This window comes from Anneissia japonica, unplaced genomic scaffold (genome assembly GCF_011630105.1).
Source record: "Anneissia japonica isolate Jap-2015-1 unplaced genomic scaffold, ASM1163010v1 scaffold3782_len1007564_cov172, whole genome shotgun sequence".
NCBI lineage: Eukaryota > Metazoa > Echinodermata > Crinoidea > Comatulida > Comatulidae > Anneissia > Anneissia japonica.
In genome coordinates this window covers 239,409-253,673 of record NW_022716546.1, presented here as the reverse complement: position 1 = coordinate 253,673, position 14,265 = coordinate 239,409, and the positions used below count along the sequence as shown (strand labels likewise).

Here is a 14,265-nt window from a genome sequence, read left to right as displayed (position 1 = left end):
AAAAAAAAATCAGCTCACGGGTCCTGAAAAGGTAGGTCTAGAATCCTCTTCTTTTTCCCCTTCTTTTTGTAGCACAAGGGAGGGGTCAGGACCCATGATCCCCTCCTCCCAGATCCACCAATTTGAATTGCGAGAAAATGTAACTCGGTCGGGTACTGGATAAACATTCTCTTTCCCATCCTTCTCCTTCTTCCTTCCCTCCTTTTTTTGCATTTCAGATCATACAAAGTTCTCCAGACATTATATATTTTTCGCCAAAAAGTGGGGGGGCCCGGGCCCCCCCGGCCCCCCCGGTTCCGCCGCCCATGTTAAGTCAAAAAAGTTTAGAAGTCCAAAGCAAATATCTTAAGCTGATTTATCAAACCATCTTAGCAAAATCTTAGCCTTAATGTCTTCTTAGATGGTTCATGCGTACAATGGATTTTTTAATTAAAGCAATAGTGATAAATTTGACTTAAGCAGAACAACCGGGACTTATCATGATGAACTTAAGCTGATTTCTAATTTGATAAATCCGGCCCCCAGTGGTTCACGCATGTTTTAACACTGTGTCGTCCTGTGGGACCTTAGCAACAGTATCCAAGGGGCGGGGCTTAGTGGAATGGTCCATTTCGCTCAAAGGCTCCTACAATATAATAGTAGATGTATTGTAATTCTTTCGAAAACATTGTTTGATATAAGATATTGTTTATCTGTGAAGGTAGTAGTTGTAAGTTTGGTGGTAGATTATGCGCTCGAATATTTTGTACATCAATGAGAGAGCATAACTAATAGCGTCAATCTATTTTAGAAATACTTTATGGTAAAGGAACTATACACAACTGTGTACAAGACTAGGCATAAGTATACAAACTATACGTAATTGATTAACTTACAACTGGCGGACTTTCATTAAGCAATATGAATGTACGTCCTTCTTCACAATGACAAACCACGCCATTAGCAGTGAAATTTGTAGTGTCTGTTACACAACCAGCAGATGAGAACTCACTGTCGGTAAAAAGAATCATAGACTTAAATTGTAATTTGCATTTTTTTTGTATATCATATTATAAATCGTACAAATTTTTAGTGAAATTTAAGAACTTCAAATTATTACGAGCATTCACACACTTTCTTATTAATTAATCAATCAATCAATCAATCAGTAGGTCGGTCGGTCAATCAATCGATGATCGATCGATCGATCGATCAATTAATCCATCAATCAATCAATCAATCAATCAGTCAGTCAGTCAGTCAGTCAGCCAGTCAATCAATCAATCAATCAATCAAACAACCGACCGATCAACCAACCGATCAATTAATCAATCAATCAATCAATCAATCAATCAATCAAACAAACAAACAAACAAACAACTAACCGATCAATCAATCAATTAATTAATCAACCGGTCAACCAATCAATCAACCAACCAACCAACCAACCAATTAATCATTAAGTTTATAAGGCACTCAGACACAGTTTATAAAGGCACCACATGATATAGATTATTCATTGCCGACGTACTATTCTGCAGTACAGACGTTTAGGACTACCATGAATTTATCTAGTGAGATTAACGGTGTGACGCCATTTCTTTGATGTCAAAGTGTATTTTTAATTCTGATGATAAGGATCTTACAATTTTGTTGTATCCACGTAGACACAAACAGGTTTACCAGCTTTCTTGTCAGAATTAAAAATGAACTATAAAAAAAAAGATACTGTTTAATAAAAATACAGGATATAAGTAAATAATTAAATGCAAACATTATACTAACAACAACATCATTAAATATGCTATTCGTTTTCTTAGAATAGACCGCCAAATGAAACGTGTTAAAGATGGGTTAAACTCTAGAAACCTTAGAAGTATTATTGTGACGTATTCTTTCTTTTTCACTTGTTTTAATTGCGTAAGTAAGTACCAGTTGGCTGCCAAACTTTAGATCAGAGGTTCAAAACTTCGATTGTGACTTTTCTATTTAGGAGTATGGGTCCGTCGTGTACCATATGCTGGTATTGCAGTAATAATATGATATGTTCCATGAGGCGTTTATTCCAGTAACTGTCGTAATAGGTTCTGACAAACATATGCGTTTATTATTCTATTGTTAAGACTTGAACGGCTACATCAACTATTTAAGCTACATATGGTTCATACATCCCCTGTTGTGAACATACGAGGGTAGTTTACTGGGTAGCTCAGATACGAAGAGACCCTTAGGAGAGAAGAAAGCTGATGAATGAGCTATATAATCCACGCTTCGAACGATCTGATCCCGGCTCCATGCGATAACGCTAAATGTTGTGTATGTATGTACTTATTACTTTTTCTCTTCGGTAATAGCGCATGAATGACGCCCTCTTGCTAAATGGGAAACTTTTGAACCTTGACCGACGCTTCTATTTGTTACGCGTAAATCGCGGAGAACGCTATCTTGTGTTTATAAGATCTTTGACGTAAACTAAGTCTCACTATGAGGCTTATGGAGTGGAGTTGTTTTTAGTCTTGAGAATTTAGTAACAAGAATTGAGCCCCCGGGCCCTGGAATTGGAAGGCAAACATCTTAACCTCCAAGCTATTCAACTCCACTCCAGTTGAGTTGCAGGTAATATCATTCCTGGAACAAATTTGAATTAACACTTTCAAGTACAGGGGCGGATTTAGGGGGGGGCCGGCCCGGCCCCGGCCCCCCTTTTGGGAGGTAAAAAAAGGGAAAAAAGGAAGAAAAAGAGAGAAAAAGAAAAAAATGATAGCCCAGAATGCCTCAAATGTTATGTTCGGGCGTCTAGAACACAAAAAAGGTAGCGATGAGTTCCTCCACAGAGACCAAGAATTTCGCGGGGGCATGCCCCAGACCCCCTACGCCAGTGTTGTCTCAATTGGCCCAACTTTCGACCCCCGCTTCCGGCCCCCCCTTTTGGACATTTCTGGATCCGCCCCTGAAGTAAAATATTGTTATAAAATACATCATCTTAAAACTCTATCTTATCTGCAAATCAAGCAGTATATCCAATTCGCGTGGATAGCGTTGTGCAGAAACCGGTTTTCATAAAATCGCTACAGCGTTTTCACAATAATCTTTGCACCGTGAGCTCTCCGCAGCACCATCAGGAAAGCTCCCAAATTCGACTGAACAATAAGCATCACCGAAAGGAGTCAGCGTAGCATTTTAGCGATTTTATGGAAACCAAGCTGAACAAAAAGTGTAACAAGTAACCTAGTACTAAATGAACTGCCACGTTAACTTACATATATCTTTTTTTTATTTTCTTTTCGTAAGCGAAATTCCAAATCATTGAAGTGCTACAAATCTCATCCCAAACTGAAATACAAGTAAATTAAATCAACTTCAGAAAAATACAATCTAGAATAAAATGGATGGTATCATAGAAATTTCTGCTTCAAAGTCTCAGGATCTGTATACTGAGGTAAAATAAATAGGTTTAATAAAATATTGTGTACTCAGGCCTCCTTAGCGAGTAAATCAAATTCGGTATATGAATAATGTGATCTCTGTTGATTTTTCAATATTCAAGAAATTGTATTTGTCCAAATAAAAATACAGAAAATTGAATTGTTTGGCAGATGACTAAAACAAAAAACCCTGCCAAAGTTCAAAAAGAAAAAAAAAAAAAATAAGAATACAAGAAGGTACATAAAGAAACATACAGTTGACAATGATTAATAGAAAGAAAAAACGATTAAAAAAATGCAGGCAGTTTAGTTAAATAAAGCAATTAGTATAGTTGCAAATCATACACTAGATGGAAATTATTAGACGAATAACTTAACCAAAAAGGTCAAGCAACCCGTAGCACATTTTGTGATAAGCCGATTCGTAGTCCGAACCGCGCCCGCTCGTATCAAGGTCAATCGATATACACACAACATAGGTTTATGTGGATTGACCGAGCATGCGCAGCTCCAACTACGAATTGGCTTATTGGAGAATAACAATGAAGGCTTCAAGATTGAATGTATAATTACGACATACAGTACTTACTTTCAGTAGAATTAACATGAACACTAAAATGAATTGTCGCGTTACTATAAACGGGCAACCAGTCCGATGTCATGAATGTTTTTGAGACCGTCCCAACTATGAAAGGAAAAAATAGAAACAAAATTTACGAAATACCATATGATATATTAGTCTGGTTGGTGTTTTTATGTGAGAGAAAGAATATATTTTGTACACCTAAAGTACCAGATTTTTATTTTGTTATAGTTATTTGCCATAATATATATAAGCCTAAATATTTTTACACGTTATAAGTTTATTATACTGGCTAGCAATAACGGTAAAACAATAACGATACCAACGCACACATATCCTATTCACACAAAAACAAGGTCAATTGACATAATATAGGTTTATGTCGAATTGAACTTGGATACAAGCATGCGCACTTTGGCTTATTACTTTCCGAAGATCTACCAACATACCTGCATGGTTCAAATATTTGACCGGGACATTCTGACCTGGTTCCAAAATTTGACATTGTGGCTGATACTCCGAGTTTGCGCTTTGCGTCCATCCCATGAGTCGTTGTAAAGAACTCATTTTTCGTTTTCCTAGTATAATTTAAAAATGTTGCAATATAACATTGTGTCATAATCATATTCAGGTGACCGATAAATACATTCATATTCAATTAATAGTTAATACTAGGGGCAATCTTTATTTTCTTTGATCCATTCATTTAATGAAATTTATTGGGCAATTTATTTCAAGTTCCTAGTATAATTTTTAATTATCAATTTAAAAAATGATGGTTATTAATAAATTATATACTAACTTGTTCCACTCGGATATCAAATTCACCATGAATCTTTTTACCTCGGAAATATTTAGCCCTGTGAAAGATGAAGACAACAATAGTATCAATATCAACAACAGAAGACACAATGCCATCACCATAACAATAGCAGCAGCAATAGCATCAACATCAGGAGCAAAAAAAAATAGAATCAGCAACAATAATAACAATAGCAACAACAGATACAACACTACCACACAACAACAGTAGCAGCAACAGCAACAGCATCAGGTAAGAACAGCATTAACAACAACAGAAGCAGCCACAACAAGGCCTAGTATCAACGAAGGCACAGCTAAAACAACAGCACTATAAGCACATCAACACCAAACACAACAGAATTGGCAACAACAGCAGTAACAACGGAAACACCAACAAATTTCAACAGCAGTGCAGCAGCAGCAGCAACAGCAACAGCAACAGCAACAACAACAATAATAATAATAATAATAATAATAATAATAATAATAATAATAATAATAATAATAATAATAATAAACAATCTTTATTCAGGCCAACAACAACAATAATAATAACAATAACAATAACAATAATAACAATAACAATAACAATAACAATAACAATAATAATAATAATAATAATAATAATAATAATAATAATAATAATAATAATAATAATAATAATAATAATAATAATAATAATAAACAATCTTTATTCAGGCCCTGAAACCTTGACACATATATACCGGGATTATGTCAGGCGGGGGATAGCTTTACCTTTATAGTTTTCTTAATTAGGCATAGATAGTTTTTTTTTTATCTTATCATTTAAAAGGGTTAGATGTTAATAGTTTTGCTTCCAATGCAATGCCTTACATCTCATTTTCAGATTTTTATGTTAATTTTAATGTTTTACGCATACTTTAAATTTCTATTGTAATCATACATGTAAATATGAATGTGAATTTTGAAATAAATCGAAATAATAATAAAAATAATGATGATAATAATAATAATATATTTATAATAATAATGATGATGATGATAACAACAAAAACAACAATAATAATAATAATAATAATAATAATAATAATAATAATAATAATAATAATAATAATAATAATAATAATAATAATAATAATGGTTGAGAGGATGATATTAGTGGTGTTGGTGATGATCGTGGTAATACGGTAATGAACGAAATAATAGTACCAATGGTATAGAAAGACAGCATGGCTTACAAGCGGGGGGTGGGGGAACAGAAGAGGTCTGGAGTGGTTACGATGTAAGGAGTTTAAGCAGCACAGCTGCAGACGATATCAAATTGAGATGTAAAAAATATCAAAGGGCAGAAAGAATGATCACAGTCAAATTGTTAAAACCCATAGAAATAACACATCGAATTAGAAAGTATGTGGCCGGGATGGGAAGAATGGTATTGGTTAAAAGCGTCTGAACATTATCTATAAAGGCCCGCTTAGGCAGTGTCGTACGACGCAGTCTAACGCGATTTTGTTGTCGCGTCTGGTCTGTGCGAGTTCAACAATGACGCGATAGGTCTGCGTCGGGGATATAAAGAATGTTCCCAACGATACTTCGTATCGGGCTGCTTCGTTCGACAATGAGCTGGGCTTTAAAACACATTAGATGTAGTATTCGCTTCTTACCTGTTTGTGGTAAATCATCAAACGTGCCTTTACTACATTTGTTGTCTTCCACACTGTTGACTGAATAAGATAATTAACAAGCTTCAAGAATAATTTTGATATTATTATTATGATTATTGTAACATAAAATACACATGAAATTTAATAGACAGAAGTCAAATAGGCCTACCTGTAATACATTTGTTGTTATAAACATCAAACATAATTAACTGCATGTAGTATTGTATATAATAATATATAATACTCATTTACCAGACAAAATAAACACTGTATAGCACTCTAGACTAACTTAGTAGATGATATTTATTCCACACTTTAGCCAACAGTAGATTCTGGCTTCATCAGGTGAGTGAATGGAACATAGAATTAAAGGTAGCGATGAGTTCCTCCACAGAGACCACATACACAGTTCTATTACATGGTACAATAATAATTGTCTCAAGCCTAATACCGATAAAACTAAAGAAATCGTGTTTGACTTCCGGAAAACTAATCTTAGGATAGATAATATTATCCTAAATGGCAAACTTATTAAAATCACTGACGAACCCAAATACTTGGGTACAATAATAGATTCCAAACTAAATTGGAATTCTAATACTGAAAGTATTTGTAAGGAAGCTAACCAAAGATTGTTTTTTTTTCCCTCAGTAAACGCCTGGGCATATTCTAAATTGGTCAGTTGTTGGTTGACACCTCGGAAATGTTCCTTGTGACTAACCTTTTTGGATTATAATCCTTCCAGGATTTTTAAGAACTGCATTTCCAACAGTCGATGATTTAATCGTATGTTTGTCCTTCGAAATTCTAACCAGTTTGTTTTCATTTTGTGAGACAACAAATAGGTAATCACCAAACACCGCTGTATCTGTTGGATTTTTAAACAGTGTGTTCTTGGGAGGACCAACAATAGTAGTTATGTTCTTTCCCAAAACAGTACTGGAGCGAATTTTACCAGCTTCTTTATTTGTCCATATCAGCCTACATCCTGCAATTATTCACGTTGTTTTCAATTAAAATATTTCTTTATTCAACAACAATCATATAAAAACATAAAACACAGTACATGGTACATGCTTGCAAAAATGAAACACTTTAAAACACCGGTTTTGCCATGGTATGCAATGGCGGCGTTAGCAGGGAGAGTAGAGAAACATTTAGGGGAGTTTACCAAACCCCGTCCCCGTAAGTCTAGAGCGCTAGACTTTTAGAGACAACGGTAAACAATTAATTTTGAGGGGCATAATATGATCAAAGCGTTATTACACAATGACAAAATAGTCCAAATTGTCACGATTTACCACTCCCCTACTGCTCACTGTTGAAGGAAATTGCAGAACAGCGTAGGCCTCTTAATAAAAGAAATACCATAGAACCACGTTACTGCATTGCATCCATAAGTTTGTCAATATTAGAACTTTATATCGTTGTAATTGTTCAGATAGGGCCTATGTTTTCAACTTCATAGAATCACAATCACTATAATAATACAGGTACGTAAATACAGAAAGATTTAGTTAAGTTGCTTAAAGTAGCATACCTGTTCTATTAAATGAAATCCCATTAACGTCTTCTTCGGAAATAACCGTTTGCCTTTTTTTTTCCCCGGCAGGGAACCGTTCGATTGCCTTCAGGCCATTATCAGAAAAGTAGATGTAACTGTATAGGTTAACAAACAGTAATGAATGAAATTGTTCTAATAATTTAATATAATTTAATGCTCTTTACATTCAGTATGGCTTCCTTTTAGAAAGGGTGTAGCTACTGTACAGGCATTTCACTACACAGAAACAGTGGCGGCGCTACTGGGTTGGGTTTAAAGACCCCACCCCCCGCCCCGTTGTGAAGGCTTTTCCCCCTTCTGGGAGAAAAACTACAATTTGTCGGGAAGAAAACAAAATTGTTTGTATTTTACTCTAAAATGCATTTGAATCCCCTAAATAGTCAAATTTTTAGGGGGCTTTGCCCCTTGACCACTTTTGGTACAAAAAGATGCCATATACACAGATTAAATTAACTACACAGATTTATTTATTGGATTATACAAAGTCAACAAAATGGAATAAAGAGAAAGCTAACCAAGAGTTGTAACCCTTATTGGGTCATGTATTGTTATCACATTCAGCTTGCTCATATTTTCATAATCAAATACACATTTACTACATTTGTATTATAGTACTTAAAAAAAGGACATTTTGGTAGGAAATTCATTTACGGCTTTAAGACCTATAACAAATTTAGGCGTGTATTAATTCCTTTTCAAAAATCAAACACGAATAACTTTTTCAGTTGGTAAAGCAACTGAATGATAATATATGAGTATTGCGTTCGAATCCAGTAAGAATAACATACTGTCAAAAAATATATTTTTCTGAAGTGCCATTCAAGCAAAAAAAAAAAAAAGAAATATCAATCAGAAAAGGACCAGAAATACGTGCATGTCCCTCAAACACACATCTTTAAATATATTTATTCTCTTACTTTATGAGACCTTAGAAACAATAAGGGACAAAGGAGGAAGGGTGGAAATGCCGTTACACCAGTTATTTTAAATTAACTTAGTACATTATTGCTGCGCCATAGCTTACCTGCCTCTTTAAGCACCACTTTTGTACCGGTACCATTGATGTAAGTTTTTTTAACAGTTTTTGATGTTGACCAGTATATCTGTTTCTCAAGAGGATCATAGGCTATTGCCTTTAAACCTTCACCGACTTTCACTTTGAGTGGTTTCAACACGATGTTGTCTGTTTCTGAATTGTTTATGATTGCGTAATAAATCATATTTTGTGTTTCATCCGTAACCAAAACGATATATTCTGAAGTAAGAAATATACAACAATTTCATAACTTGAGTAAAAATCAATCGGCGAATTTAAAAAATACCAGACAAGATAAGGCCAGTTTTAATTGTTTCTATTAACAATAGACAACTTAGAAAATAGTATACCTTTTACTTCTCATTGTATTTTATTATTAAACATATTTTTTTTTAAAGATTTGATGTACGTAGCGCCTTGATCGATACATACTTTTGTACGTTCGGTACAACCCCTTATTCACCGTTAATTTTCAACAAGTCAAGAGTTTTATTTGGTTTACATTGGTGGCAGTATTCACACACATATGGAATTACTACTACTCGCTACACAACGACACATCACATCCCCGTATTACCTGAACTGAGAAGGGCCGGTTAAGCCGCAACCGTTTTCTGGGTAATAATAATTTTACGTTATTCTATTAAACCATAGCACCATAGCGTCATGGGGCTGTACCGAACGTACAAAAGTAATACATATGTATTTTTAATTGCAATTAATTCGCCAGTGGAGCCGCCGTGAAGGCGAAAATGACTTGTGTTGAAGTCTGTTATACAAATATTTTTTTAAAATATTAACATAGATGTCGCATTTTCCTGTGCCTATAAAAATCAGCCTTGAACTAGTGCCCGATATAGTTCAGCTAAAATTCAAAATTAATTACGACCATCGGAATGACTAGAAAGGTGTTATACTAGTTGATATTAATTGTAAAAATTAATTGATTATCATTAGAACACTAGGAAAAAATTATCCAAACCTGTTTGTCCAAGAAATCTCTGTGGTTTAATGTGTACTGGTGGTTTATCAGAACCAACTTGCCCACTAGGTTTATCTTGAATTCCTCCTGGTCCAACAGGTCTGCAAGGTCTACCAGGCCTACCTGGTCTACCAGAGCCTCCAGGCCTACCAGATCCCCCTCGTCCTCCAGGTCTACCTTGTGTTGGTCTACAAGGCCTACCTGGACTTCCGTGTCCACCAGGTCTACCTTTCCCACCTGGTCCACCAGATCCACCTTGTCCCCCAGTTCCGCCTGGTCCACCAGGCCTGTCAGGTTGACCAGGTCTGCCTTGTCCTCCTGGCCTACCAGGTCTGCCGTGCCCTTGTTCCTTGCAGGTTGTTGGTATTCTTGTATTGTTAACTTAAAAGTTAAGTTAAGTTAAGTTAGTTAAGTTAAGTTAATTTTAAATTGATAATGGATTATATTATTGCTGGTAATTAATACTAAAATGTTGTAAATAAGACTGCAAGTCTACAATTTGATCAAAACACATAAACTTACTCCTTCGAATAATAAGAGTTTCCGGTTCAGAAAATACACTGTTTCCAATATATTCTAAATTCGTTCCATTCTTCGATATCCGGATCAGTTTTTCACTTGAGTTTGACAAAATATAAAGGTATCCTCCAAGTGATGTCACGTCAACAGGTTCTGTCAACTGTGGTAATGATGTCGAACTGGCAATTGTTATTTTGTCAGAACCCGAAAAACTACTTCCGCGTATTTGACTTCCAACACGATTCGTCCAATACAAACGACAATCTGTAACAAGACAAACAGGATTGTACATTACGTTTTTGTATTTGCGAATAACAGTGGTCCCCGTACAAGTTTCAATAAATTATTTCGTTTGGGATCATATTAAAATCTTATCATCGAAACCTTTTGAATATATTTTTTACCTGACAAATCCACATCAATACCGTTAACCTTTTCACCAGACACAACGACTTGTCGGTCTTTGCCTGTATCCGTTAGCATTCTTTCAATGACATTTTTCCCCACATCACTGACGTAAAGATACCTATTTGGATATACAAACAATTACGTAGCATGCTTAATATAAAATATGAAATAAAGGCAGTAAACATTCTGAATTATGTATTTTGAAAATACTGATCCGTATTATGTTTTGTATTTAACAATACAGTAATATTCACACTTAAAGCGTATATGCGTTCTGCAGCAACAGTACAGCGAAAACGAGAAAAGAATGATAACTTTCTTACCCGTTTGTTAGGTCAATAGCGATGTCTGATGGTTCTTTTAATTTGGGGGTACTAGATAATACTTTGTGACCACTACCATCCATGTTCATTTCAAAGACCTTTTTAGATACTGTTCCACTAAAGTATATTTTCCTATTGACAGCATCAATGACCAAAGATGGTGTTTCTAAATAATATAAGAAACAATAAAAACAATATCTGGTATTAATGATTTAGCATTGGTTAATAATCGATGCATAATCAAACATGCCTAATTTAAAAGGCCATGCCTTTAATTAAAACAAATTAATTTAATATGCAAAAGACATACTTGTGTTGGGACGTACAACTTCATCATGAGACCCGTTCAAACAGGCTCGCTTGATTTTATTAGTTTTTACTTCTGTCCAATAAATGTATTTCTCTACCGGATCATATTCCACTCCACGGAGCCCTCCTTCGATGGTGATTGGGAAAGGAGTCAGCTCAATATTCTCTTGTTTTGGTGTATCAATAAAAGCATAGTATATCAAACCCTTAGCTCCATCGGTTGCGAGAATTATATACTCTGCATGTATTAAAAAAACAAACCGTTTAAAATTAAATAAAAAGTATATCGTTGCAAAACAAAAGTAAAAAATATGACAAAAAGAGATAAATGACAAACTAAGCCATTAAAAAAAATTATTAATAAATAATCCAATTTATTCTTAAGTTTAGTTTTATATTATTTCAAAAGCATTAATTCGCAAAACTGATTTAATAATAAGTTGAAGATTATCCTGATTCTCATTGATGATATTAACCTAATGTATTAATGAAATATAATATACAATACTATTATAGTATATATATATATATTTGATATTATATATAATTAATTGTTAATTGCATTATGTGACTTTTTGTTTCTTGGTTTATCTTATATGCCTAAAAAATCATTAGGGGCGAAGAAAGTCATTGATCGAGTTCCTAGTCCACATTTCAAGCGCCCTGAGCATCTTACATTAGACTGATTTGTGCGCTATATAAAACTACACTATTATTATTATTATTATTATTATATATATATATCTATATATATATACTATGTAGTGTAGGTTGAAACCATATCATTTAGGCAACAGTGCTCGATTTAGGGGCAGAGAAATATGAAATCAAAAACAAGATGACGCTTGGTTACAAATTCAACATTTTATTGCACTACATGCTGTTTCGTGAGGTACTTCCTCAATCGTCAGGTGCTAGGCTCTGGATGAGACTACAGAATAACAATCATGCATGTGGAACTGCTTTTTGGTGTATGGTTTATATTGGTTTACTGGTATTTCTCGAGCAAACATAGATTACACTACTGTTTACTGATATTTGAGTAGGGTTTGCATTTAGCTAATACATATTTCCATTTAATTTCATATTTTATATTCTCGCCTTTAAGTTTCCAAATGTATTGGTTAAGCGCCGTGCTCTTGTACTTTTCGTTGCGAAATGATCTAGTACGTCCATTATATCTGTCCTTAAAAGTGTTTTATGTCAGACCGACATAAGTTTCCATTTTGTTGTTGTCATCTTGGCATAGGAAAGTGGCCTGATATACTATTCCTTTGGTTAGGCATTTATTGGATAGGGGGCACGCGTTGAGGCAATTGCATTCTTTGACATTGGTGTCATGGGGACGCGTTGAGAATTCTAAAGTATTCTCAGTGGCTATCGGTACGAATTGACCAAAGAAAGCCTTCATGGTCTAATTGGTAAGACGTTCGCCGTGTAAGCGAAGGGTCCCGGTTTCGTACCAAGGTAGAGACCTGAAATTGTTTTTCATTCTCAAAAATCTGATTCTTCTACTATTACGTTTATAATTAATTATCAATAATATGCATTATGTTTTTAGATTTATCCTATATGCCTATAAAATCTTTATATATATTTTATATATATAGGCCTATATAAATATATATATATATATATATATATATATATATATACATATAAATATTGAACTTGTAGAACTGTGTATAATCACTCTACAGACTGTTTCATGCTAATGCAATCTTCAGGAGTGAGAGAATACAAGGATTGTGTGAGTATATCAATGCTAAGGCAGGTGAAAATGCAAATTAGTTAATTGTTTTTAAGTAAGTATTTGTTGTTGTGCCTGCATTTAGACCAGATCTCGGTTCTTTTGTTTAGTATTGACTGTTTGTCTGAATATATTATGTGAAGTTTTTCGGTTATGCATAGGTTGCAGCGTTTTGTTTTTGAGAAGTAAGCCGATGCTCTGTCGATAATAGACCAGTTGATATTGTAGGGTGTGTTGCTGTCTTTTAATTTCCATACGTATTTGGAGAGTACAGTGCTGTTTCTGTGTTTGGGGGTGTTAAAAGTGTATTTGTGGTTTGTGTATCGGGTTTTGAACGGTGTGTCAGTGAGCCCGATGTGGCATTTTGTGTCATCATTTGAGTGGACAGTGGCTTTGTAGATGATGGATGAGGTGAGGCAATTTCCAGAGAGTGGACATTCATCTTGTTTCCTGCAATTGCAGAGTTTATCGGGCTGTTGTTGCTTAGCAACCAGAAGCTGTTTGTTGTGGGCTCTGATTATACTGCCCATGTTTCTTGAGCAGCTATAGCTGACTTTAACATTGTTCTTTTTGAACAGCTTGTGCAAAATGTTGCCACTCGAAAAATACCTATGCATAACCGAAAAACTTCACATAATATATTCAGACAAACAGTCAATACTAAACAAAAAAATCGAGCTATTGTCTAAATGTAGGCACAACAACAAATACTTACTTAAAAACAATTAACTCATTTGCATTTTCACCTGCCTTAGCATTCAAATACTCACACAATCCTTGTATTCTCTCACTCCTGAAGATTGCATTAGCATGAAACAGTCTGTAGAGTGATTATACCCAGTTCTACAGTTTCTACATTTTCAATATTTACGCTCTGCATTATAACGTGTATCGAGCACTGTACGTTGCTAGTATTGCTAACTACATTTATTCATAT

General features: G+C 34.7%; 3 protein-coding genes across 3 annotated transcripts in view; all 3 read right to left on the bottom strand.

Annotated features, from left to right (window-relative positions):
* The window catches only part of LOC117109714 (adhesion G-protein coupled receptor D1-like), an 8,811-nt gene extending 7,113 nt beyond the window's left edge, over positions 1 to 1,698 (bottom strand). Inside the window, exons 1-2 of the mRNA XM_033252101.1 lie at positions 1,626 to 1,698; positions 876 to 990 (exon numbers count right to left, since the gene is read on the bottom strand). The gene's annotated coding sequence lies outside the window, so the exon portion shown is untranslated. The remainder of the gene's footprint in view (positions 1 to 875; positions 991 to 1,625) is intronic.
* On the bottom strand, positions 867 to 8,571 carry LOC117109719. The gene is made up of 8 exons (XM_033252106.1): positions 8,517 to 8,571; positions 7,978 to 8,133; positions 7,159 to 7,425; positions 6,438 to 6,497; positions 4,437 to 4,565; positions 3,994 to 4,089; positions 3,240 to 3,312; positions 867 to 990 (listed from the first exon to the last, which is right to left on the bottom strand). The coding sequence occupies exons 1-8, from the start codon at positions 8,569 to 8,571 to the stop codon at positions 867 to 869; spliced, it is 960 nt and encodes a 319-aa protein (XP_033107997.1).
* A 73-nt stretch (positions 8,572 to 8,644) lies between these two features.
* Positions 8,645 to 14,265, bottom strand: part of LOC117109742 — a 31,272-nt gene continuing 25,651 nt past the window's right edge. Inside the window, exons 16-21 of the mRNA XM_033252151.1 lie at positions 11,580 to 11,816; positions 11,270 to 11,435; positions 10,943 to 11,064; positions 10,542 to 10,802; positions 10,020 to 10,400; positions 8,645 to 9,256 (exon numbers count right to left, since the gene is read on the bottom strand). Coding sequence (XP_033108042.1) covers positions 8,991 to 9,256; positions 10,020 to 10,400; positions 10,542 to 10,802; positions 10,943 to 11,064; positions 11,270 to 11,435; positions 11,580 to 11,816 — 1,433 coding nt within the window. The 3' untranslated portion in view covers positions 8,645 to 8,990. The remainder of the gene's footprint in view (positions 9,257 to 10,019; positions 10,401 to 10,541; positions 10,803 to 10,942; positions 11,065 to 11,269; positions 11,436 to 11,579; positions 11,817 to 14,265) is intronic.